This window comes from Thunnus thynnus, chromosome 8 (assembly GCF_963924715.1).
Source record: "Thunnus thynnus chromosome 8, fThuThy2.1, whole genome shotgun sequence".
Lineage (NCBI taxonomy): Eukaryota > Metazoa > Chordata > Actinopteri > Scombriformes > Scombridae > Thunnus > Thunnus thynnus.
In genome coordinates this window covers 35,320,221-35,347,315 of record NC_089524.1, presented here as the reverse complement: position 1 = coordinate 35,347,315, position 27,095 = coordinate 35,320,221, and the positions used below count along the sequence as shown (strand labels likewise).

Genomic DNA, 27,095 nt, shown 5'->3' with positions numbered 1-27,095 from the left:
CTAAACAGTCAAGCTTATTCACATTATCAAAATAATTTTGATCATGTTTCTCTTTCATTCTTTGTGAAGAATGGTTTGTAATAACAGCAGCCAGCAGCATTATTTAATTTATTTCAACATCATCTCAACCGACCAATAATAATATAAAATAATATAAGAAATCTATGAAAGAGTCCATCCACAGCAACTGTATAATGAGAGTTGTGGGTAAAGAGGCTGCCTGGCAGCAAAGTCACCACCATGACTTCTGCTCATCGATGACATATCTTTTGATGACAGGATAGTGTTCATCATCATCACTTTACTCTGTGTCCATCTTTCACACAGTTGGCTGTGTGGTTCCAGTTCAGTGAGGCTGTGTCTTCCTACATTCAGGGGTCACGTGGTGGCTGACGACCTGCTGGCTGAGCATGAATTATATGTGAGGGATCACACAGCCAACTGCTCCTATGGACATTGTTGACCTTAGAATCCAAACTGCATGTTTACAGTCAAAACATCAGAAGGTAATAATTGGATTTTACTAACTACAACCAGAACAACAATCAGTGTTGTGGTAATGAACAGGTGCCATGTAAAGAAGTCTGGGTGCATTTTGGCTTGTTTTTAGAGCTGTAGTTAAAAACAGGTTATGACTGGTTGTGTGAGAAGACAATGGGGTAGATTTGACTGTAGTGATCTACAAAGTGGACCTCCAGGCCCTGGGTGATGTAGTCCGGCAGGTCAGAAAAGTCCTTCCTGTTCTCAGATGGCAGGATGATGCATGTCACACCAGCACGACGGGCCTGACAAGAACAAGAAAATACAGTTCAAATTCTAATGTAAATATGCAAATGAATTTTAAATTCATGAATGACTTCTTTAAAACAAGTATATATTTGCCCTGATAGCAGTGGGCTCTAAGGATTGTAATGTGATGTAATGTTTGTTGATTCATCCCAGCAGCACACCTAAATTATTACTGGCCAGATTGTCAGTACATTTGCTGCAGATATTCACAAGGAAATGACCCTTGTGCAAACAAAATATGAAAATGTAACAATTTGAAATGAAATTGTTTGAGCACATTCTTGCTCTCAAAAGGAATGAACACTTACACTTGTTGGTAACCCATGGCTTTTCCTCTAGCACTGCTGTTTACATCTTTAGAGCCACTACTGGTAAGGCTCTGCAAAGAGCTAAACTGTTAGTATATTGCTGCTTGTGTCCAACACTTTGCTGCTGTGGGCTCCACTGACAGGACTTTAGACGTTTCAGTCATGTTAAGGTTGAGAAACTGCGAGCCCCCAGCAACAGAGCTGGATGTAGGGTGATTTTGGTCTAGTGGCCACAGTTGAACCTGCAGGCCATGTGATCAGTCAGACTTTTTGTCGGACGTGTCTGTTATGAAAGGAACACCCATAAAACTATGAAGCAAATATCTCTTTAAATGATCAGAATCCAAACAATCAGGTCCAATAAATGATTAAAAGCCACCAAGTGTGTCATGCAGCCAGAGAAAGACATGACTACTCATTGGTTATGAGCACCTGAATGCAATGGGAAGCCATGTTTGGACACCTTATGGTCTTATGTCATGTTGAGTTATATGGGTCAGATACTGCGTATTCTACAAGAATGTTGACTTTAGCTGCAAGCTTTACACCGCTTTATTTGTCATCAAGCAGAAGATTTAGAGTTCCACAGGTCAGAGGTCATGTTACACAGGAGATTTGATGCAGTGAACCAGACTAGTGTGTTTTAGGACTCTAAAGTCTACCTCTGAAGGAGAGTACTTATTTTAGATGATGAGGAATATCTGATGTTTGCACAGTGCTGCAGTGAAAGCTCATGTATTGCCTATTAAACATTATTGAGGGTAAGGCTGCAACGGATAATTAATTCCATTATTGCTTAGTCTGTCAACAGTTTTCCAGTTATAGGATTATTTTTTTAGTTTATAAAATGTCAGATTGTCATGAAGGTTGTCTTTTAAATGTCTTGTTTTTTTCTGACCAACAGTCCAAAACCCATAACTATCATATTTACACTTGTATAAAACAGAGAAAAGAAGCAAGTGTGTTTGTGTATGTTTGTGTGTCTTGTGTGTACTTACAGCAATAGTTTTCTCTTTGATTCCTCCCACTGGCAGTATTTTTCCAGTCAGTGACACCTCACCAGTCATGGCTACATTCTGACGTACCGGCTGGTTGGTTGCCAAGGACAACAGTGCTGTGACAATGGTGCAGCCAGCGCTTGGTCCATCCTTGGGAGTCGCCCCCTTGAAACAAGTGACAGTTGCATACAAACAGACAGGAGTTAACATTGTTGCCCACCACAGCATATTTTTGATTTTTTACCATATGAGGACCTAAAGCTAAACATCTTCAAATTCTATATGTAGCAGCTTTGAGCAATTCAGTTTTTTTAAAGGTTCTATTTGTAAGAATCAGAAATTCCTTGTCATTAGTGACACTGGTGGCCGTTAAGCGAGCTGCAGTCAATATCCTGTTGCTCGTGTTGTGAAATGTGTTGTGGTCAATGGAGGCAGCTAGCCGTCTCATTAGCTGGAGAGCAAATATCTGCATATATATCTGTTTTTGTTGTATTGTGTTGTTCTGTCGTTATGCTGGTCGTTTGTTGATGTTAGTGGGAGAGAGGCAAGGCACTCGGGAATGCCCAAACGTCACATAGAAATCAGTCCACAGGCTGTTACAGACAACTGAGAAAGTCATGGAAGGACTCATTTTTTAAGTTACGTTACAACCCATTCACTCATTGACAATAAAACATGATTAATACGTGCTTCATTTCTTACATATAGAGCCTTTAAAATGCTACTCAAATAAAATGGATTTTCTCTTACATACTTTTTTAGTGGCTGGTAAAGAATAACTAAAACAAGTAAACAGAGTAAGCAATAATAATCAGTAAGTAATTCATTTATAGTACTTTATACTTTATTGCCGTGTTTACCTCAGGGACATGCAGGTGCAGGTGGGAGTTGACCAGGAAGTGATTTTCTGGTTGCTGTGTCATCAGGAAGGCTCTGGCAAAGGTTGATGCAATCTTAGCACTTTCCTTCATGACGTCACCCAACTGACCTGCAGAGGAGCACCAAGACATGGTGAATGCATCAGACTGATGCTTGCATGACTCCTAAAACTGCTGGACAGTGTTTGATTAACCTCCAACCCGCTTAGTGACTCAGTTCATGGCTTTCCTGACTGACCTGTGACCTCCAGTGACCCCTCTCCTTTAGGGTCCGCTCCTCCAGGAGGACGGCGCAGTGACGTCTCAATGAACAATGTTGACCCTCCTACTCAGAGGACAAGACACAGTCAGAGCTTCTGTATGCTAATTTTCTATTGGTTTATGTGTGTGTGTGTGTGTGTGTGTGTGTGTGTGCATGCGTGCGTGTGTGCGCGCGCATCTCTCACCCAGAGCGGTCCATGCCAGACCCATAACCACTCCAGGTGGTGTGACATCATACATGCGGTCCACTGTGAAAAGCGGTTTACCCACATAGTCCTGCAAGTTGTCAGGTGAAACACTCACTGTTGTTTGTTTCCCGCTGACGATAGAGAACGCCACCTTACGGAAAACCTGACAGACAGACAGAAAGACGGGGAGGGGATTAAAAACAAAGGAATAATGTTCTTTTTGTCACACAGAACCACAGTCCCCCTGCAGTTATTAGTTTCCTGCTGCATAGCAGTAGGTTTAAGATTAGTTTGGCAGGTGGTGATTTGCGTGGGTGTGTGTGTATGATGGATGTGTCATGTTTGATTGTATGGAATGTTCTATGTGGTGGTACTGTGCCGAAGATATGACAGTGAGTATGGTGATCTGGAGTAGTATGGTTCAGGTGGGGCTCACTGGAAAGGGGAGAGCAGAGCTTAGAGTTGAAGAATGAGATGGAGATGCCAGTTAGTTCCTCTGCATACTCTGGCCCTTAACCTGGTTGAGGTGCCATCCAACCCGGAGGGGGAATGGCATCTGAGGAGAGGAGGAGGGGCCACCAGGGCACGTGAACCTGGACCCACAAGGCCCCCCCATCACCCCACCAGCCGCTGGCCCAGGTTGTCAGATCCGCACACACCCCACTTGCCCTTTGATATATGTGCCTTCTACTGTCAAAGTGCGTTAAAAGAGGTTCAGTGCAGATGGGAGACCTTATTCAGGACTCCCCTCGTGCACCCCACTCATCCTGTGTAAGGATTGATTATGTACCTCTTCTAATATGTGATGCAATAAAACAAGTGAGGTGCGACCACGCAGGGCCTCTTCAGGCACCCCACCTGGCCCTAATCTAATTGATTTAGTTGTTGTTTTTTTGGATGGAAGTTGGAATGTTGGGCATCTAGCGTCTAGAGCATTAAAAAGTGAGGTGTGCTGTGTAGTGCGGACCCAGGCAGCCATAGGGGCAAAGGAGGGCTGGGAAGTGGATGGGGGGACATGAGGGCCCATGACTGCACCCAGGTTGAACACCCTCCCTGCCTAAGCCCATCTGCAGGGCCACCCCCCAGGGCCGTTGGTCTGGAACCTCTGAAGGGTAGAGCAGGGCAGAGGAAAGCTGCAGAGTCTCGTTAGTGAGAGGATCGACTGTTGTAGAGAGGGTCAGGACAAGGGGAGAGAAAAGGGGGGTGGAGGAGGGGATTGAGCCCCACCATGAACCTTATATAGTGTATGTTACAGTATTAGGCAGAGGTTTGGCATGAGTGGTGATGTGTTACGTGGGCAATGGTGAGGCATGAATGATAAGGGGGGAAACCTTCGTGAGTTGGGTCTCAGACAAAGAGGGCCAGTGGAGTCACGACTGTAGAAATTTGGAAAATGATGACCAGAGGGAGATGGAGTCTTGTGAGTCCTTACCAGATGAACAATGTGAAGTTTCCAATGATATATGGTCTATTAACAGATTTTTCCAGATAGCAGTATGAATTTTTTTCTTTGTGTTCCAGTTCATGAGGATCGTTTTCTTGGCGACAGCTAGCGTGATCAGCAAAACTTTACAGTTCAGGTTGTTTAGGTTAATTGTTGACGTATCTCCAAGCAGACAGAGAGATGGAGAAGTTAGGAAGTAGCAGCCAAGGAAGGTGGAAAGGAGCCCTGTGATGTTTTCCCAGAATTGTTTAATGGGGATGCAGTGCCAAAATGCATGTACATATGTGTCCGGGCAGTTCTGTGTGCAGTGGGGACAAATGTCTGAGGTGAAACCCATAAGAAACAATTTCCGGCCAGTGAGGTGAGTTCTGTGGAGAGTCTTGTATTGTATTAACTGCAGGTTAGTGTTTTTGGTCATGAGAAAAGTATTCTTGCAGACTTGGGTCCAGAAATTGGCATCTGTGGAAATGATTCCCATTTGGTGGAGGGAAGGCTGGTTGTGGTGTCTATCTGTGTCACTATTCTGTAAATTTTTGATAGTAGTTTTACAGAGGATGGTATATTGATTAACTGTGAGATAGGTGTAGCGAGTTCTAGGTTGACCATAGAGGTGTTGATGGTTGATTTAATTGATGATTTGATCTGTAGATATTGTAGGAAGTGTTTGTTGTTGATACCAAATTTCTGGACCAAGTCCACAAATATGGAGAGTTTGCCATTGTGAAAAATGTGTTGCAGATGAGTAATACGTTTGTCTTTCCAGGTACGGGAGTTAAGTGGTTTCTTGTGGCTGGTGAAGTTGGGGTTATTGCAAATTGGGGTGAATTTTGAGGGTGAAGGCTTTGTGTTAGTGATGATATGAAATTTCCACCAGGCTGTCAGACTTGAGCCAATTGTGGGCGCTTTGAAACAGGCATGTTTTCTAATTTCTTGGGAGAGGAAGGGGAGGTCTGAAATCTGGAGGTTAATGCAGATGGTTTGTTCTAAGTCTAGCCATTGGTTGGGATGAGTCCATCTGTGCACACACTGAAGGTGATTTGCCAGACAGTACAGGGTGAAATTTGGTGCTTCTAATCCTCCTAGTTTTCGGTTTTTGTAGGGTGGATAGTTTTATTCTTGGGGTCTTGTTTTTCCAGTAAAATTTTCTAATTGCTGAGTCTAGAGATTTGAACCAGGAAGTGGATGGTTGTATTGGGGTCACTGTGAAAAGGTAGTTCACTTTGGGTAATACATTTTGATAGTGGATATTTTGTCCATGATAGAAAGTGGCAAGTTTGTCCAGCATTGGAGGTCTTCCTGAACAGAAGGGGGTGAAGTTTAATGTAAATAGGTCTGACAGCCTGGGGGAAACTCTTATACCAAAGTAGGTCAGTGCATAGGGGTGTAGGTAGTGTGTTGGCTGCTGCATCCCAACTTTTGAGTTGTAAAGGAAGAACAGAAGATTTGTCCCAGTTGATTGTGTAGTCAGATATATTGGCGAATGAGTTTATGACTTTGATTGTCTCTTGTAGGGAAATTAAAGGGTCTTGCAGAAACAGTAATATGTCATCTGCATAGAGGCTGATTTTATGATGCACGTTTTCAGTCCTAATGCCTTTGATGAGCGTATTTTGGTGGATGGCAGCGGCTAGTGGTTCAATGAAAACAGTGAGCAACAGAGGTGAGAGTGCGCACCCTTGTCTAGTCCCTCTGTGAAGATGAAGCTTTGTGAGGTCAGTCCATTGGTGGTGATAGTGGCTGACGGTGAGGTGTACAATAGTTTGGCCCAACTTATGAATGAATACCCCAAGCCAAACCTCTCTAATGTGGAGAATAGGAATTTCCAATTGACTGTCAAATGCTTTCTCAGTGTCTAATGTAACAATTGTTGTATTATTTTTTTGAATTGTGGAGTGATACATGATATTTAATAGTCTGCGGGTAGTATTGGAGGCCAATCTACCTTTAACAAAGCCGGTTTGATCTGGATGGATAATGGATGGTATAACCTTTTCTAGTCTGAGTACTAAAGCTTTGGCGATGATTTTTGTATCTACATTGATTAATGAGATTGGTCAGTAACTTGATGGTAAAGTTGGGTCCTTATTGGGTTTGAGCAAAAGCGAAATTTTTGCTGTGTTAGAGGTTGCCGGAAGTCTGGAAACCTGTTTTGATTTGTTTATCATTTGAATGAAGAGTGGAGCTATAATTGACCAGAAGTGTTTCTAGAACTCAGCAGGGAAGCCATCTGGGCTGGGTGCTTTGTTGTTTGGCATTGATTTGAGAGCAGTGTGAAATTCATCTTGAGATATTGGCATTTCTAATTTATTTTTTTGTTGATTGTCAATTTTGGGTAGGTTGATGTTGTTGAGAAGAGTTAATCTCTTAATTTTTAGGTTCCTTTTCTGATGAATAAAGCCGGTTGTAGAAATGATAGAACTTTTGATTTATTGCAGTAGGTGAGTGAGTGAGCTTCCCTGCTGAGTCTTGTAATGCTGAAATTATTGATTTTTCCTTGTTTCTTCTGATTTGATTTGCCAAATATGTACCAGATTTATTGCCATGTTGAAAATTTTCCTGTCTTAGCCTGCTTTATATTTATTTAATTAGCCCAAAAGGCAGAGGACTACTGTAAAACAGTAGGACCCTATTGTTTTTCGTGTTTCTTTCTCTCTTTCTTCCTTTATTATTACAGGACATCACACCTAAATTTGACTCCCTAAACATGCTCAAAAACTCACCAAATTTGGCACACACATCAGGTCTGGTGAAATATTTGATAAAATGTAAAAATTAACCCCTAAAATGCCAAAATGTGCTCTCTAGCACTACCTATGTAACTAAAATGCCCGCCATGGCCCATAGGAATGTCGTAGAGCAATCAAACCAAAACTCAATTATTCATCTCATCAGCTACCATTAACGCCCTTGGAGGAGACTCCAAGGGCGTTAATGGTATCAGCTTCAAACTTTAAAAGGTGATTTATGAAACTATGCTGAAAAAAAGACGTTAAAAACTTTGTAATAAATCGAATGGTTTGGATTTTACAAGCCCTGAAAGTTGCAGTGCCACGTCACACTTTACAATGTAAAACAATGGGGAGGCAATCTATGGGCATGAACTCTGTGTAAAACAGAGGCTTCTGATGTCTAAACTATAAGTCTGACTACTTTCATACCTGTATCAATGGATTCGCAACAAAATTTCCTACTAAAACTATGGTTTTTAATGTAAGATTTGGCCAAAGTAATGGGATTTATGAGGAGATTTCACAAAAAGCGTACTCCAAAATTCTTCTCTCCAACTTCTCCTGGTGTTGTCACTTCCTCAGTGCTGTGAAACATTCCGCAATACAGACTCATTATACAATCACAGGAGGAGCAAGAAAAGACTTTAAAACTCACACTCTAATATCTCAAAAACAATAAAAGATAGAAAAACATGTAAATTCAAGATTTGTAGGTCAAAGTCTCCTGACTCATTTAAAGTTCAAATGACGTTTGTATCTAAAACTATGTGAAACCAGTAAATGTTCAAAAAGGTGTGGGTTCGCTTACACCCTCCATTCAAATATGAGTATTTTTCTGTGACCAGCTGCAGTTACTTATTGTCTCTACACACCTGACAGTACACGTCAATCAAACTTTGACCAGGTCATGTGGGTTAAAAGTCTTTCCTTTTCTAAAAATGGACTTGATGAAAATTAGGAAATTAATTTGTTTTACACACAAACTCATCAAGAGTTTTCAATTTACTAATTGAAATTCAAGTGAATGGGCCCAAAACTTGCATAATTTTGATGACACAGGTGTGAGCAAGACAGACATGTCTCACCCTGCAGAAAATTCTCATCCTGTCAATCAAACTTTCAAAATAAAAGCAAACCACACTTGTAAGAAATATCTTTTTTTTTTAAAAGCAAAAATGATCTGATCCCAACAGGCCAGAGTGTGAGGTCCCGACGAACGCTGCTTGCAGCTTTAATTTTTTCTGAGTTTGATCTGTTGTGTTGGCCATGTTAATGTTTTCGAGGTGTTTAATTTTTTGTTCCAATTGAGTTTCTTTTTCTTTCTTTTTTTGTGGACTGAAAATTAAATGATAATTCCTCTGAGTACTGTTTTTCCTGTTACCCACAGAAGAGAAGGTGATGACTCGGGGGAGTCATTCATTTCTAGAAGGAGTGGCCACTCTTTTTTGATAACGGAGTCAAATTGTGGGTCCTGTAGGAGAGAGGTATTGAAGCACCATCTGGGGATTGTTTTATGTGAGCAACTTCTAGTCCATTTAATTGTAACAGGGGCATGATCACTAATGATAATTGGGTGGATTGTTGACTGGGTGAGATTAGAAATCGATTTGCTTGTGAGAAAGAAATTGAGGCGGGAGAAAGAGCGATGGACTGGTGGAAAAAAGGAGTATTCTCTGCTATTTGGGTGCTGTAAGCGTACAGCTGTCGGCAAGACCATAATCACTCATGAACTGTTTTATATTTGAAGTGGATTGCCAGATTAATTTGTTTCTTGAGTTATCAGAACGGTCTATTGATGGGTCTAAAACTGTGAACTCAAATCTTCTGATATTATTACTGGGCAATCAGTCAGATTTGTGATGGTGGAGAATAAAGATTGAAAAAAAGTTGGTTCATCTAAGTTTGGACTATACAGATTTCCTACTGTAATTGGGTTATTGTCAATTGAGATATTAACGATAGTATAGCACCCTTCGGGGTTGGCTATGGTGGTGTTATGAACAAATGAGATTTTTTTTATGGCTCAAAATGCAGACTCCTCGTTGCTTTGTGTTATAATTTGCTGAGAATACCTGGTGGTACTGAGCTGAGTTTCTTGGAGGAGGCAAATGTCAGCCTGTAAATGATTTAAATGGTCAAACACTTTGGCCCTCTTTGCCTGAGATCCAACACCACGGATGTTCCATGTTAGTAGAGATAAACTGGACATACTTTTGTAGAATAGATTTCTGTTTGAGGTAATTGAATGGAATGTTGTGTAGAGGAGAGCGTGTGTGTGAGTGAGAGTGTGTGAGTGAGGTGTGATTATTATGCGAGTGCAGGTGCAGGGGATGCATCTGTATGTTGAGAGCAGTAGTCAGTGTGACGGGAAATGTAGGATGAGGAAGAGAGATGGGTAGGGGGCGAGGGGGCAGAATAGACATGATGACTAACAATAGCAACACTAACAACAACATCAATAAAAACAACAAAAGCAACAACAGTGATAACATAGTGGCCTAGGGCTGTATACTAAATTACTAGCAGTTATGAGACATATGCAAATGTTTAACTGTATGAGGCTATCATACTATGCGATGGCAGAGAGAGAGAGAGAGGGAGGGGGAGAGAGAGAGAGAGGGAGAGGGAGAGAGAGAGAGAGAGAGAGGAGGAGGGGGAGAGAGAGAGAGAGAGGGAAGGGGAGAGGGGGGGGGGGCGAGAGAGAGAGAGGGGGCGAGAGAGAGAGCAAGGGGGCGAGAGAGTGAGAGAGAGAGCGAGAGCGAGAGAGAGAGAGAGAGATTGCATATTTACCAGGGATGGAATTAGAAAAGCCAGGGGGTGATGTCCTTGTAGAGGTATAACTGTTCGTTAATGTAATGTTTATCAACAACTATGACTGCTTTTTTACCTTCATTTTTCATTTGTTTGCGGATGGGGAAGAGGTGTTTGTGGCATTGAAGTATTTTTTGGGATACTGGTCATTGAGTCCAAAGTCTGTGTCTTTGAGATGTTTGCCTTGACATTGAGCCAGTTCTTTTTGTTTGAAGTGTTCGAATTTTGCAACAATAGGGCAGGAACGGTCGCTTTGGTTGTTTCTTGACTTAATGCGGTGTACTTGGTGAAAGCTGATGGATTGCATGGTCTCTGTTGGGAGCTTGAGCTGTACGGTCATGAATGTTCGTATTGTTGCTTCGGGGTCTTCTGGGTTCTGTTCCGGAGAAAATGAGATTGTCCCTTATGCTGCGTGTTTGTAGGTCAAGAATGGTTGATTTTACGGTTTTCAATTCAGCAGTGGTAGTGGAAAGTTGTGTGGTGAGTGACTACATGGATCGTGTTAGTGATTTGTTTTCTTGTCTGACAGTGTCTATTTGTTCCTGGCTGAATTTGAGGCTATGGCGGAGGGCTTGGATTTCTTCATGAAGTACTTCTAGTAGTGAAAGCCTGGCGTCAAATCCGGTGAGTTGGGTTTGTATAGAAAGTAGAATTTCTTTGTTTTCAGCACAGTATTTGGGTGGTGGTGAATCAGAACTGGATCGATCGTAGCATGCTCTTTTGGGTGTCTTGGAAGTGGATCCTTGCAGCATGTTTTGAAAGAGTTGGAGGTAGCGTTCATTGATAAAGTCCTCAAGTTCTTCCAGTTTGCATGATAAAGTCCAGTATCAGGACACAGAAAAGTAGTTCAAAAGGAGTTAAATCCAGAGAGTGACAAAAACAGAGAGAGGGGAAGGAAAGAAAGGTACAGAGAGAGAAAAGTTTTGCTTAGCGTCTAGTGGGCAGCCATCTTTTGCACTGTCTCGTACTACCGCGCGTGCGCTACTCTGACATCACCTCATCAGTACAATGACTGATGAATGCCAGCCTTCTTCAGCAATCCCTGTTGGTCCTATTAAAGGATGAGATTTACGTTTTTGTTATATGCAGAGTGTTCTGCAGAGTGTTCCTCTGATTAAGACCAGAATCTCTGTAACTTAAAGCATGTGAGCTGTCGTTTACACATTACATCCAGAACAAAGCTTTACAGTGTTTTACCTTCTCCACTTGTTTCTGCAGGTTCCTGACTCCAGACTCCCTGCAATACTGTCTGATGAGCAGACTGAGGGCTTCAGATGAGATCGAGGCCTTCTCCTCTGTCAGGCCACACAGAGAGCGGAGCTGAGGGACCAGGTACCGCTGGACACAAACACACACACAGGACATGGAAATTTAAACCATAATGTACAAGCAAGGCATATCACATTTTTATTAACTGCTTAATACTGTGAGCAAAAAACATTCCACTATTATGAAAAATATAAAGCAATAATCATAAAATCATATTTTTTTTTCCCACAGTCAAATATGTAAGTTGGTGTCACCTCAGCGATAGCCAGTTTCTCCTGGGCCACATATCCAGACACATTAATCATCTCCATCCTGTCTCTGAGGGGCTCTGGTATGGTGTCAATCACATTGGCCGTGCAGATAAACAGAACCTTTATTGGAGCAGACAGAATGGAATGTGGTTTACAAAAACTGCATTTTCAGGACTGCGGCACTGTACATAAAGAACACACACTCTCACCTTTGACAGATCAACAGGAACATCCAGGTAGTGGTCGAGGAAGTTAGCATTCTGTTCAGGGTCCAAAAGCTCCAGCAGTGCTGAGGATGGATCACCCTGGTAACCACGACCCATCTTATCTACCTGGTAATGACAGGTTAGAGAAAGATGGCTTATCATTGACATCACATATTCCTGGCAACAGCAATAACCACTGGAGCTCAGAGAGAAAACCCCATGACAACATGCCGCACACTGTTTACACACTTTATCTGGGATTCACTTTCTTTGTACAGGTTTGCTTTTCAGAGCAGTCCTGTTTATTTCTTAGGATTTCTCTCTCTGTGCACACATATTAACCACATATGTACTCACAGAGTACTTTATTAAGAACACCATATATTCCTTTGAGATCCTGATTCATGTTGACATGAATGCATCACATAATTTCTGCAGATTTGTCAACTGCACATTCATCCTGCAAATCTCACATTCTAACACATCCCAAAGGTATTGAATTCAGATCTGGTCACTGGAGAGGCCACTGAAGTATACTGAACTCATTGTCAGGTTCATGAAACCAGTTTCAGACTTTTCCTTTGTGACAAGGTGCATTATCATGCTGGAAATAGCCATTCAAAGATGGGTAAATTGTTACCATAATGGCAGTCGCAAGGTCAGCAACAATACTCAGATAAGCTGTAGTATTCAAACCATAATTAGCCCCATTTCCACTACATGGTACTGCTCAAATCTACTTGCCTCCACAAAGATGCAAACCATACTGTTTATACTGTTAATGTTTACTTTAACAGTACTTGACTCTATTTGCCTTTTTTGGTTTTCCATTAGGCAAAAGTTGTTGATATTACCTGATATCTGGTACCTAATTTTTTGGTATCACCTCCTTCGAGGTTCCAAGCAAGCTGACCTGATACTAAAAGGTGGCATGAAAACACTTAAGACCACCTGATTGGTCAGTCATTTCTCTCATTCACTGATTTCCCTCCCCAACTCCTTTTTCTGCATTCTGATGTTTGATATGAACATTAACTGAAGCTCCTGACCTGTATCTGCATGATTTCATGCATTGCACTGCTGCCACATCATTAGCTGATAGCTACAGTTATAAACTGAAAGTGTCTATTCCATGAGTATCGACAGCAACAGCAGAGTCGCAGCACAGAGTAGTACATTAAAACAGGCAAAGTGACTCCAACCCTGGTTTAACATAGGCCAAGTTGTCTACAGGGAATTGAAGCTAAAACTGGTAGCCAAATCAGCCAAATGAATCATTTGTTCACTGCACAGGTAATAGCACATCAGCAGACTCCATCCAGTAATATTAAAGCTGCTCTGATATGGATTTACATTGAACTGACACAGACAGAGTGAAAAAGCAACAGCACCATACTGACCTCATCTATTAGCACCAGAGGGTTCTCTGTCTTGGTTTTCTTTAGGCACTGGATAATCTTCCCTGGCATTGCTCCGACATATGTCCTCCTGGACATGGACACACACACACATTTTAGAAAATAATTTCCCCATATTTCCTTAAAGATGAGCCCATCACATTGCAGGTACAGTTAATTCTAGTATCAGCTGTCCTTCTCTTACCCCGCACCTCTGCTCACTGACCAAATAGAGCTCTGTACATGATACTGACAATGTATGAACTGTTCCTCTCTAATACTGGCAAGGCAGATCTCCAGACCTGTGTCCTTTAATCTCAGCCACATCGGTCATTCCTCCCACACTGAATCTGAAGTACTGTCTGTTGAGGGCTCTGGCTATGGAGCGAGCAATGGAGGTCTTTCCTACACCCGGAGGACCGTAGAAACACAGGATCTTTCCCTGGGTGGAGCCACGCAGCTGGCTCACTGCTATAAACTCCTGCACAGAGACAGAGAGGAGGTCTGGTTCATTTCAAAGTATTTTTTCGAAGTATATTTCTTGTGCTTTTTAAAGGTGTGTGCATGTGCTTGTGTACTGTACCAGTCAAAAGATGGAACACACTTTCTCATTCAAGAGAACAGGGAAGGTGTGTCCCAACTTTTGACTGATACTGTACAGTGGGGTCCAAGAGTCTGAGACCACACTGAAAACATGGATATTATCACAAAGTTTGAGGATTTAGAAACATTTAAAAACAGAAGTCATGACATGTAAAATGAAGAAGAAATATTTTAATAATATAAGATTCTGCACTGTTTCTAGGTCAAAAATCAAATTTGATTGACCAACAAAAGGTCAGATTTCCTTGAGTTGTATCCCTTCCATTGAAACATGCATTCAGATGACCCTCAGATGGATTTGATCTACTCATCAGAGGATCGTTCAAGTAACTAAACTTGCAGCCACTGTTCACCTGTTATAAATATGGCTGTGCCTCAAGTTTCCAGCAGATCATCGCTTATTAGGTAGCACTGAGATAATGGTAAACATGGCTTCAGAACAAAGTGAAAGTGTCAGAAGTCAAATTGTTATCCTAAGGAAAGAGGGACTCTCAGCTTCAAATCATGGCTAGACTAAAGGTTTCTAAGGAGGCAGTGCATGGAACTCTAAAACGCTTTGCAGAAACTGGATCAGTTATATCCAAAGCACGATCAAGCAGACCAAAAGTGATCACACCATCAAAGATCAATGCATCAAGCTTAGTTCCCCGAGAGATAGAAAAGCAACTTCATCACATAGAGAATTTGCTTAATAAAGAAGACTCCAATTACCCCAAGTACTGTCTAAAGAAGGCTGTCTTGTAGTGGTCTCAGAGAAAGAGAAGCCTCTAAACCACTTCTCTAAAACCCCTGGACAAAAAGCCAATGCATTTCCATCACTGTAGGGTACTGGAGAAATACAATTTACTGAGCTTTGAGAATTTTAGATTATTCTCAAATTTGTGCTTAGTTCATAAAATTTTAAATAGTTTGGCCCCTCCTCCACTATGTGCCTTTGTGTATATTCGCTCAGTAAGTTTTATTAGATCCTATTGTGTGTAGCTTTGTATTTTGTATAATGTGTTCTGTGTGTTTTTTGCTTTGTACTGTTTGTCATTGTGCAGTCATATGTTTTAATTGTAAAGGACTGCAGGTGAAAATTAGCTTGAAGCTAATTCTGGTGCAGTACATCAAATGTCAACATTTATGTTTCATACTGTACATGGTCCCATTGAATGAAATACAGTACAATACAAATACCAGCATTTCACAGGGGATGACTGGAAAAAAAGTCATGCTATTTACTGATGAATCAAAGTTTGAGATTTATGGCAGTAACAGAGGGGTGTATGAAGGGAGATGAACAGTTGAGAGAGTGATACCGAACATATCAAACAAAGTGAAACATGGTGGTGGAAATATTCAAGTCTGGGTGTTTTTCGCCTACTCTGGAGTTCGACACCTGCACTGAATTGACTCTATCCTGACCAAGGAGAAGTATGCTATACCCTATGGTTTGCATCTTTGGGGAGAAGGACTCATGCTGCAGCAGGATAATGAATGGTGTGTGTGTGTGTGTGTGTGTGTGTGTGTGTGTGTGTGTGTGTGTGTGAGTGTGTGTGTGTGTGTGTGTGTGTGTGTGCGCGCGCATTTGCTGACCAATATACGTTTCTTAACATCATCCATTCCATAATGGTCTTCTTCCAGAACCTCTTTGGCTCTCTCCAGCAATAAATTCTCTTCGCTGTTGGTGCCCCAGGGCATGCTGGTCAGCCAGTCCAGGTAGTTACGGGTCACACTGAAACACACACACAGTGTTTGTTTGTTGTAGTAGGCAACAAAACTATCAAAATACACAAAAAATAGAGCTTAGCTACACAGAAATTATCATTAGAACACCCAGTGGAGTTTTCTTCAAGACAAAGTTCTGTTTACATTCACAGTGTTTGTCACCAAAATGGACTGTGAGTATCCTTGAGGTCTAGAATGCATTTCCTCATAGAACATTTGCAAAGCTCTTCTTTTTAATATTTTAAATCTTGCTAGCTGGTAGTCTTCTCTGTCTTTTGCTGGGACATTTCCACTTTGGCATCTATCTTGGCATATTACCATTACCTGTCATGGGAATAGTGTAAAATCACTGGTAGGAATCTGTATTGTATGTGCTTGTGCCAGAGCACCATAGAAACAAAACAGGGACCCATTAATAAAAGCATTGCTCCACAGCACTTCTAGAGATCAAAAACTCCACATACCTTACCTTTAACTAAAGACAATAAGGTCTGTAACGCAGAGCAAAGTTTAACTTTACCAGAATAAACAGAATGAGGACACCAAGCACATGAAACCAGACTCAGTCTAATTACAGCAGCAGTGTCAGACGTGCAGGTTTACCACACAGTGAGCACCATCTACAAGCAAGGACAATAAAACCTGCTGCAGTTTGGACATTCATTCCACTGTAACACTTTACATAAAGCCCCTTATTTAGCATTTATAAGCAGTATACACACATTTAATAAATGGTTTATACCACACTATAATGTAGATGCAGGTAAGTAGGTATGAGGATATTTTTAAGTGTTTATCAATGTTAATTATTTATCAACAATCATAATTTCTCCTATGAAGACATATTTAGGGGTTCAAAACCGAAGGGTTGAAATATTGAGTTTGTGCCGGTTTATTAGTAATAGTAATAGTAGTAGTAGTAGTAGTAGTAAAGCCTGAATGATATATCAATCAGCCGATATTATCGGCTGATATTGGCTTATCACAGATATATCAGTAACGGCATATATGTTGTCCGATATGCACCGATTTTTTTTTTTTTTGAAGTTATATAGGCAGCATTTTATGTATATTTGATCCTTTTTCTTAATTCAAGTTATATAGGTACTTTTTTTTTTGTTCTTTTTTTTTATTTGTACAGGTTATTATTATTATTCCCCCACACCATTGCATTTTAGAGGGGCTTGAGATGCTCAAGAAAAAATTGGTAGACACGTCAAACAAAAATTGCAGAGTTCTGTAGTGACTGGGCTTGGGCATGGCCAGTCCATAGCACCCCCAAAGGCAGGGCCATGTTGGGATAAAGTTGCTTGAATGTTTATGAAATACGGTGGAATCATTGTTCATCATTCTGGACATGATACATTTTTTTGAAAAAATTTTGCCTGACAGGGAGTCAGCCATTTTGGATTTCATGCGTTAATTTTAACTTTATAAACATGTATGAGGCCTTTAGGATGCGCAAAAACTCACGAAACATTACACCCTTGTTTGAACTAATAAGTATTTCGATTTGATGTCACAATTGGGCTTGGGCATGGCACGTTGGCTCTATAACACCCCCTAATTACTTTTAGCGTTTTTGAGGTGCTAGGGGTGCTCAAAATCTCACAAAACTGCACATGCATCAGAAGTGCAAAACTTAATATCTGATATAGGTCGGCTCACAGATAAATGAAATTTGGTAGGCGGATGTATCATGTCCAGACTTTGAAAAAAGCCTCTTGGAGCCATACCCTAAACCCAACAGGAAGTCAGCCATTTTGAATTTACTTTTCAATTTTTCCACGGTTGTTGCCATTTGCAGGCGTTGTACTTAAACAAACTCCTCCCAAAGAATTACACAGAGCGACTTCAAATTTGATCCGTGTCATCTTAAGACCTTTGTGATGAAAAGTTATCAAAACCTTGAGTTTTCATGGAATGCCTTTGATGTGGCACGCCAGTCAATTGGCATGTTTCACCATTAAAAAGGAAGCGGATGTCTCTCCACTGGACTTTGTCCAATCTGCCCCAAATTTCACATGCTTGATTGGAGTCCAGGCCTGAACACATCTACATGTCCATATTGAGTCACAGTTATAGCACCAGCTACTGGCAACAGGAAGCCAGCGTTATATGACAAATATCATCCGATTTATATGGAATTAACATGGTGTGGTCTACACATGATATACAGCAACATGACATATAATTAGTGGGTGTTCTCTAGTGCCACATAGTGGACACAGGAAGTAATATTTAACTCCTCTGTGCAATGTCAAATATTCATGACAATGCTTATATATGTCAGGTGACCTCTTATTAATGTATTGCTGCATTAATGACCCACTTGTGTAGCACCACCTAATGGCAACAGGAAGCAAGCCCTATGTTATAAACATACTTTGAGTAACAAGAAATTTGAAGTGTGTGGTCCACATTTGATATGCAGCAACATGATGTACATTTAGTGCGCATTTTCTAGCACCACATAGTGGACACAGGAAGTGATAGTTATCTCCTACATGCAATGTCCAATATTCATGAAAATGTATATCCATGTCAGTTGCTTGTAGCTTTAATCATTATTATTTTTCTTCAGAAATGTTAGCGCAAATTCCCATGAGATGGTAACTGTGACAGGCATGAGATTTTGCTCATTGATTGGAAGTTGTGTGCAAGTACTGCCCAAGAAATATGACCACAATTGGCCTGATGTGGGCAGTATAATTAAAAGGTCAAAATTGTGAACTTTGAAAAGTCATTACTACAACACCGTATGTCCAGTTTACATGAAACTTGGTATAGACATCCATCCATTTTCAGTCTACAAATTTGCCTCAAGAACCATTTAAGTCCATTGGAGTAGATTTTCCGCAATTTTGAATTTTTTGAAAAACACATTTTTGACATCTCCGTCTAAACCACAGGTCTGATTGCTACCAGATTTTCAGTGGATCATTATTAGACCAAGCTCATCAAATGTTGCATAAAGCTTGTTGACATCTTATCTAGTTTTCATGATATTGACCAATGAACTTCAAAAAGACGTGGCTCAGCACATAAATAGACTTAAGTCAACAACTACTGGGCCAATCATCACAAAACTTGCAGGATATATCCACATAAGTACCTAAAACATACCCTGAAAGTTTAATTCAAATCGACTATTAAGGGACTACAAATGCAAAAAAATGGGACTATAAATCAGACTATAAATCAAACACTGTTTGTCCAATCATTATAAAACTCACAGAATATGTTTCATAACAATGTTGAACCACATGTGTAAAACTTTTTTGAAATCGCTCAATTGGGGGCGCCACCAGTTCCAAACACGTGCATGGGTCTGGTGCAAATATGACCATAATATTTTTAATTAAGCTGTTGAAGCTTTCAGCTTGTGATGGTCTGTGTAGGCTTGGATCCCAGAATTGCTGCTTGCAGCTGTATTTTATATTATAACATCTTTGTTTTGCTGTACTGTCATTCATTATCTGTTTATACAGCAGCAAACACTTATGGATGTCCACCAGAGGATTTATAGTTGTTGACTAATACATGAATAAACACTTATGTGCTTTTAACTGTATTACAGTGTTATAAATATTATATTATAAACCATTTCTTAACTGTTTATATGCAGCTTATAAATGTTAAATAGGGTGAATTAAAGTCAAAGGCAAAAACCGCAGTTTCTTAATTGCATTATAGCATGTCCTAAAGATGACATCAGAAGAAATCTCATGAATTATCCCAAATGCAAAGGGTTATTTTGCAGGCTAGTGGGACAAAAAAATATACAAGACCAACTTGAACTCTGAGGAGTGGTTGTCCAGCAATCCCAGTTTGTTGAGTTCTTCATTGATTACATCCATGATGTGCTGAGGGACAGTCCTGTCTTTGAGTCTCTCTCTAAACTTCTCCTCAATGGCTTCCTTGTCCTCCTTCTCCAGACCCAGCTCCTGAAAAGCAACAGCAACAAAACATTTTTTAAATGCCTGCAACTTCACATGTTGCTGAGAACAGGGCTCCCATGAAGGGTGAGAGAGAGTGTTACTGACTGAAAGACAAAGTCTGTTCTACCTTCTTAATGATCTTGAGTTGCTCCTGCAGCAGGTACTTCCTGTGGGTCTGTTTGATCTTTTCTTCCACCTGTGAGTAGAGCAGGGAGACAGATGTGGGGGGGTGAGCAAAGCAGTGGCTGGTTACAGCACATACATGTTTGGAGATGACCTCTGACCTCTCGGCCCAGTCGCTGCTGTAGTTTACTGAGCTCAAACTCCTTCTTCAGCAGAGACAGAGCTTTGTAGAGACGTTTCGGGATCTGCAGAGACACACAGCAACCAGGTTCAAAGGCCTGTACCCTCCCTGTACACTGTGCAGCTTGAATGAAAGATCCAAAATATAACGACATAAAAATATACATTAAAACATTTGGGGAAGCAGCTGTGTGCTGCTCTTTATCAGAAGTGGGGAAGTTAACCAGAAGTCCATTTCATTTGCCCATGCTAATCTTTAAGTCAGCCATGCTATTTGAAAACACTTTTACAGAATGCAACATAATTATTTATGCTTTATCTTGCATGTTTTCATTCTCTATGTTTCAGTTTCACAAGAGAAGCTAATATTAGGGATGCATGATATTATTGGCATGTCATGGGTATCGGCCGATAAAAGCCCTAAAATGAAATATCAGCATCAGCGAATTCTGCTGATTATGAGAGGCCGATATGTTGCCTTCTCCTCTGCTGCCTGACTGTGCTTGCCTTCTTCCCACTTTAACCTAAATAACAAACCGGGGCTCAGTGCTCTGTGCTCAGTGACATGGAGAGCTGGGGCTAACGTTAGCTGGCTAACTGGCTGTGCTTCCCTCCGGTCATGCTGCGGCGAATGCTCCACAAGCCTCTCAGCTAATGTTAGCCCCGGCTCTCCATATGGATCCAACCGGAGCACCGAGCTCCGGTTTGTTATTCAGGTTAAAGTAGGAAAAAGCAGTGGGTCTGCTGGGCAGCTTGAATGAAGTGGAGCCTGCGGAGGAAGAACCAGGGGTGCCAGGGTGAAACAATCCATCGGGGAACTGATATGTTCGGCTGCACAGATAGGAAACACTTTGGCTGACAGGATGTACCACTCTGTCTAATAAACTCAAAGAAAACTATACTGCTCCGCCCACTTGGCAGGTTCATTTAAGTTTTAATGCTGAGCTCCTGAACTCCAGTCTTACTAAGTTCTTCCTTCATATATTGTCTTTCTTGATCATACTTAGTACAATCTATGTTTGCATGCTTAATAGTCTCCTCAGCTAGCTGTGCATATATTGATATCAGCATCTGCAATCGACCACAATGAGTTGGAAATACTGGCATATCAGATATCGGCAAAAATCCAATATCATGCATCCCTAGCTAATATGAAGCTAGATGTCTTTCAACACTACAGTGTTTCTAGTGCCAAAGTCACTCTTTTTGTTACTGTACTTCCATGACAACTCAACAGGGAAAAGCTGTCTGAGGAAACACAAAGAGGGAATTTGATGCTAAAAAGACTGTAAATGTGGCAGATATCCACTTGATATGACTAACTCAGACTGCTAGCCAGTAGCCAATAGCCAGTATGAACAGAAGAAATGATTACAGCGAGGAAAACCTCTTTAAGTGTTCATATGGACACCTCACTGTTGTTTTAAGACACACACAAAATTGTGAACCTATCCTTTAACTTCCTCACCTCCTAAACAGAGCAGCACGCAACTGCTTCCCTAAACTTATCTACGTGGCTGTTTCCCACACAGTGGATAAAACAGTGCCAAACAGAGCTATAAGCATGAACACTGCTCACATTGATCTCCTCCAGGACATCCTGTAGTTCATGTGACTCTGCTCCTGTCAGAGCTGCTCCCATGTCGCTGAGGTAGATGGGATTATCAACCACTCTTTGGCCAGCCTGCATCATCTGGAGAACTGACTCTCTGACACACACATACACACACACATTTTTATATTATATTATATTATATTATACATATATACATATATATATATATATATATATATATATATATATATATATATATATATATATATATATATATATATATATATATATATATGAACACTTTTATTTCAGAATCACTAGATTTGAATTTCTTTTCAGTGCTTGCTAGTCTGCAGTATCAGAACCCATCAGCTATCTCTGTAACAACGATTTAGCCTCTGGGAGCAACAACCAATATTTCAGGGCTTACAGTGTAGCCAGTGGATATCCGCATAACAGATATCTGAGCGAACACTTTCTCTTCCGTGCACCAGTCTTTGTTTACAGTCCGATTAGCAACTTGAGACTTGCGATTGCATCTTGGCCAGTGTGTTCTTCCTCTTTTGCTCTCCACACGGACTGCTTACCTGCATGCAACCAAGGCTGCTCAAACGTGATTGGTCAATACTACTCGGATTACAAGCGGAAATCAGAATGTTTCTGGGACCAAAATCTTGTCCGTTGCCTACAGATTCTGCATTCATTTGCAGATATCTTTTTATAGAGACTGATAGGAACACTAACTTGAAACTGAAAAAGTTCTCCTTCACTCAGAATAAAACTACAATGTTGTTTTTAACAGAAACCCTAAGTAACTGTCAGGAAGACTGACCTGTAGAGCGGATTGAGTGCGATGATGTCCCTGATGGTCTTTACTATCTCTGCTGTCAGTGCCTGCAGAGCAACACACATCACAGAGATTCTAATTTACCACTGTCACTGTTAAAGCCTGTTCAAACATACATACACACAAACACACACATTATATATATATATATATATATATATATATATATATATACACACACACACACACACACATATACAACTCAAAGTATATAGATATAGATTCTAACTTCAGTGTGAAGTGTGTGTTTTGTACCTTGACCTCCTCTGTGACAGAAAACTGTTCATGTTGAATGTTGTCCACTTCCACCATCAGGATGTTGGAGGAGGGCAGAGGCTGAAGCTCTGGGCTCAGGTCTGCCTCTGCAATCTAACCAGAAACAACAGAGTTAAGTCAGGTGTGCATGTGAACACTGAAAGAGGGTTTTCTCACTGTAATCCTCCCTCCTGTTCATACTGGCTATTAAAAGATCCCCTTCAAATGTGCTTTCAGTGCAAGTGATGGGTGCCAAAATCCAGTGTGTCCACACTGTCATTTCGTGCAAAAATGCATCTAAAAGTTGATCTGAAGCTTCAGCAGTCAGAGTTAGTCATATCAAGTGGATATCTGCCACATTTACAGTCTTTTTAGCATCAAATTCCCTCTTTGTGTTTCCTCAGACAGTGTTTCCTGTGGAGCTGTGGTGGAAGTATAGTAACAAAAAGAGGGACTTCATATTAGCTTCAGGTAAACTTTTAAATACATTTTTGCACAGGAGGATTGTGGATTGTGTCCCCCATCACTTACACTGTAAGTGCATTATGAACGGATCTTCTAATGGTCAGTATGAACAGGAGGAAAGACTATAGCAGGAAAAATCTGTTTCAATGTTCATTTGGGCTCCTGACTGTTGTTTTAAGACATACTTGAAAAATTGAGAACCCGTCCTTTAAAAATTACACTAAAATGAATATAAATATGAACTATTAAAGGTTCTATTTGTAAGAATCAGAAATTCTGTCTCATTAGTGACATCGGTGGCTGTTAAGCGAGCTGCAGTCAACATCCGTTGCTTGCGGTGCATGACTGTTGGAGGTATGTCTTTTTCCTCGCTTACACTTCTCTTAATAACAGAACAGATCTCTAATGTTATGTTTTGCATGTGTTTCAGCAAAGCATCTCTCACTCCCAGTCAGTTCTGATATCGCGCTGGAGCTTGTTTTCTGCTTCTTTTTTGAGGAAATAATTTTGTTTTAGCTGTGTGTGCCGGAGTGGGCGGCTTGTCATTGTGGGGGTGTTTTGCTGTGAAATATGTTGTGGTCGATGGAGGCAGCTAGCCATCTCATTAACTGGAGAGCTAATATCTGCAGTAACAGCAGGAAATGTTCAGATAGCACCGTTTTTGTTGTGTTGTTGTGTCGTTATGCCGGTTGTTTATTGACATTAGTCGGAGAGAGGCAAGGCACTCAGGAGTGCGTAATAACATCACATCCTTTGGATTTTCATGGAAAATCTGGCCTGGGTCCTTCACATTGAAATCAGTCCAGAGGCTGTTACAGACAACCGAGAAAGTCAGGGAAGGTCTCATTTTTTAAAGTTATGTCACAACTTGTTCACTCATTGGCAATAAAAAACGATTAATACATGTAAATTGTTTCACAATTCTACATACAGAACCTTTAATACTTCTGCTATCACCACAAATGTATTAGGTATGATTGTAATATTGGATATATAGTAATAAAATATTCACACAAGAAGCACAGTGGTGCAGTTGTGGAAGATGAAGATTTAATTTACAAACATCATTAACAAATGTAGAATTTCCTAAAGTTACTGTAACCAATGTCGAAAAATTACCCACTTATATTATTTGCTATGCTACTCTTGTTTGGTCTTTGGGTTTTTTTACTGTTCTTTATTACATATGACCTACAGTAAATAACTCAAGGGATGTGTGTGATGCCATTATTATGTTTGGTCTGCTTCAAATTTGTGTTGCAGGTCAACTCAGTATCTCAAAGTTAAGTAAATAACCCGATAAATACCTAATAACACTTTAAGACCAATTCAGTGTGTGCTGACTCACTTCCAACAGAACTAGGACAGGATTTGATTGTGAGACTCAACCCTAAAAAATGAATTCATGGACGCCCAGCTCAAACGGGGTTCTCCAACCATGGTGGATGGAGGTCCAAAAGAAGGTGAAGGTGTTGATTGGCTGCATGACCTGCAACAGCATTTGTCTGAGTAAATGCTTGAGAGCTGTTTACTGATGCATGTGTAGGAGAGGGTCATGTTACAGACCTTGTCCTCCAGCTGCTCTGTCAGGGTACTCGCTTGGTCCTTGCGACTGCGTTTGGCTTTGCGTCTTGCTGGAGGTTTGGGCTGGGACTCTGACTCAGACTCTGACCACACAGGGGATGTTGCTGCCTCCTCAGGCTCTACCTCCAGCTGTCTTGTGATTCGAATCCTGACAGACCAGAGAACACAAAACAGAGATCTACACGTGCTAGAGACAACTGTGTGCCATGAGCAGAAGAGTCTACAGCAGTCGCAGCAATATGGTTTCTAACCTGCGGTGTCCCATGACAATCATTCTCAGCTTGTCTCCCAGGTCCTGCATCTCATGAATCTGAACAAAGGTCCCTGTAGAGTAAATGGCATCTAGAGACTCTACCACATCCGACTCATTACTGCAAGAGACAGACACACTCATTACTACAGCACATGTACATGGACAGAAGGCAGCATGTCAAGTTTCCAGCACATCTCACTGATTGCTGCCAACAGTCAGTGAATAGTACTGACACACCACACTGTAATGTAAATCACATCAGCACAGATACTAATGAAGGTGTTTTCAATACAGCTGGGATATTTCAAACTGAAAACTCAAAAATTCAGAGCCAGCTAATCTCGGTGACAAACAATACATTTCCTGAAGCTGGTTCACATTAAAAGTCTCCAATAGGTTCTTTGGTTGAAAGCTTTTAAAGTGAAGCAGTAACAGCAGGAAATGTTCAGTGTGCATTAGCAGTAGTTAACATGTTGATATCTGTTAAATGAAAGCACAAACAGTAATGAAAATGAACTGCAAACTACAGAGATTCAGTCACAAGCTGCACAAGTAGTGAGAGCTGAACACAGAAAGCAGACACAGCTCGGTGGAGGGAGGAGACCATCACATAGGTCAACACAGTTTTTACCCTGCTGCAGGCTGCGCTGGCCAACCTGTCAACCTGTCTGGTGAACACCTGGCTAAAGGTTTGCATGGCCGAATCATCAGGTTTCTTTACCAGAATATCTACTTGTGTTTACCAGTTTTTAAGCCCTTAACCTGTTGAAAGAGACCAGCTATAGCATTTATATGAGGTTTTACAAATCAGGTGAAAGCCAGTGACAGTAAGATTACTGGAGTGCATAAATACACACAGCAGAGTTTAGCTCTCCTTCTCAGGCCTACATGGACCTGACCATCAGTGATTCACCACACTTACTTATCATCTCTCTTCAGGAAGACTCCAGCATATGGCTGAGCCAGTCGAACCTTCCTCCTCAACAGCTCCATCAGCGCTTTGTTCTTTACCTGACGGAGAGACCAACAGACACACACTCAACTCTTGAAAGCAAATACCTCAGAGCACATCTGCTGCTTTTAGAATGGTCTATATAAAAGAGATGGCAGAGCTCATAAATGGCTATTTGGCCTAAATGAAACTCCTCACACATGACAGCACACAGGTAAAGATGATGGCAGACAGAATGTGACTCAGGCTTTGTGAGAGAAAACTGCTTTTGCATCCAAGACTTTGGGTAGAAACAGAGCTGCTGTGTGATTGCATCATCCCCGTGTGTCCTTGACAGCAGATCCTCCTCACCTCTATGATTTTGATGAAGCGGGGGAACACGGGGTTCCTGCTCACAGCGATCAGTGGCACATTGGGAAACACCTCTGGCACCATCATGGGGGTGAGAGCAGTCATCTGAGCTCCGTTGTACGACACTCCCCCATCTCCCCCGGACTCCTCTCCTCCCCCGGAGCCTGAACTATCCCCGCCGTCCTCCCCGGAGAAACCCGCACCGCTGGCCCGGGTCCCGAACGCTCTGTCTTGGATCATGTAAGGGGGGTAGGTCGGTGTGAGGAGGTCCGTGTGGCCGCGGAGGACGCTCCCAACTCGCATCCACCGGCGCGATGCGGCGGTCAACCTGCAGCCAGCTGGCAGGGCTGTTGTTTGCTGTGACGTCCCGGTGCTGGTGTAGAGCCGTGGGGACTGGGGCCGGATAAGGCCTGATGTGTCGGTCAGAGGGGAGCGGCTGCTGCCGGTCCTGTACGTTCCGGACCAGTTTAGTTTTACAACAAGAGTCGAATTTCTGTGCAGCTGTCTGCCAGCGCCGAGCATCTTCATCCAGGCGGCCATGTTTAACTGGAGCCTTCGACAGCATGTGACCGACTTTCTTCCGTCAACGTTTAATGACGTCGGTTTTGATGGGTTGCATCCGTTGCATCATGGATGTTTTTTTTTTTTTTTTTTTTTACACAATTTTATTGAACCATTTTCATGTACAAACAACATGGCTTTAAGAACATTCCATTAGACCAATAGGATCAGGTGCATAGAACGAGA

General features: G+C 41.4%; 1 protein-coding gene across 1 annotated transcript; it reads right to left on the bottom strand.

The window, feature by feature from the left end:
- Positions 1–94: 94 nt before the first annotated feature.
- On the bottom strand, positions 95–26,980 carry lonp1 (lon peptidase 1, mitochondrial). Its single transcript, XM_067598084.1, has 21 exons — positions 26,349–26,980; positions 25,968–26,056; positions 25,044–25,163; positions 24,775–24,940; positions 22,744–22,857; positions 22,474–22,535; positions 21,666–21,795; positions 20,068–20,151; positions 19,911–19,979; positions 19,638–19,789; positions 15,711–15,849; positions 13,832–14,010; positions 13,533–13,620; positions 12,136–12,258; positions 11,930–12,046; positions 11,604–11,744; positions 3,420–3,585; positions 3,212–3,298; positions 2,956–3,083; positions 2,096–2,260; positions 95–785 (listed from the first exon to the last, which is right to left on the bottom strand). Exons 1-21 carry the CDS (start codon positions 26,886–26,888, stop codon positions 630–632), a joined length of 3,015 nt encoding a protein of 1,004 aa, XP_067454185.1. The 5' UTR covers positions 26,889–26,980; the 3' UTR covers positions 95–629.
- Positions 26,981–27,095: the final 115 nt, after the last annotated feature.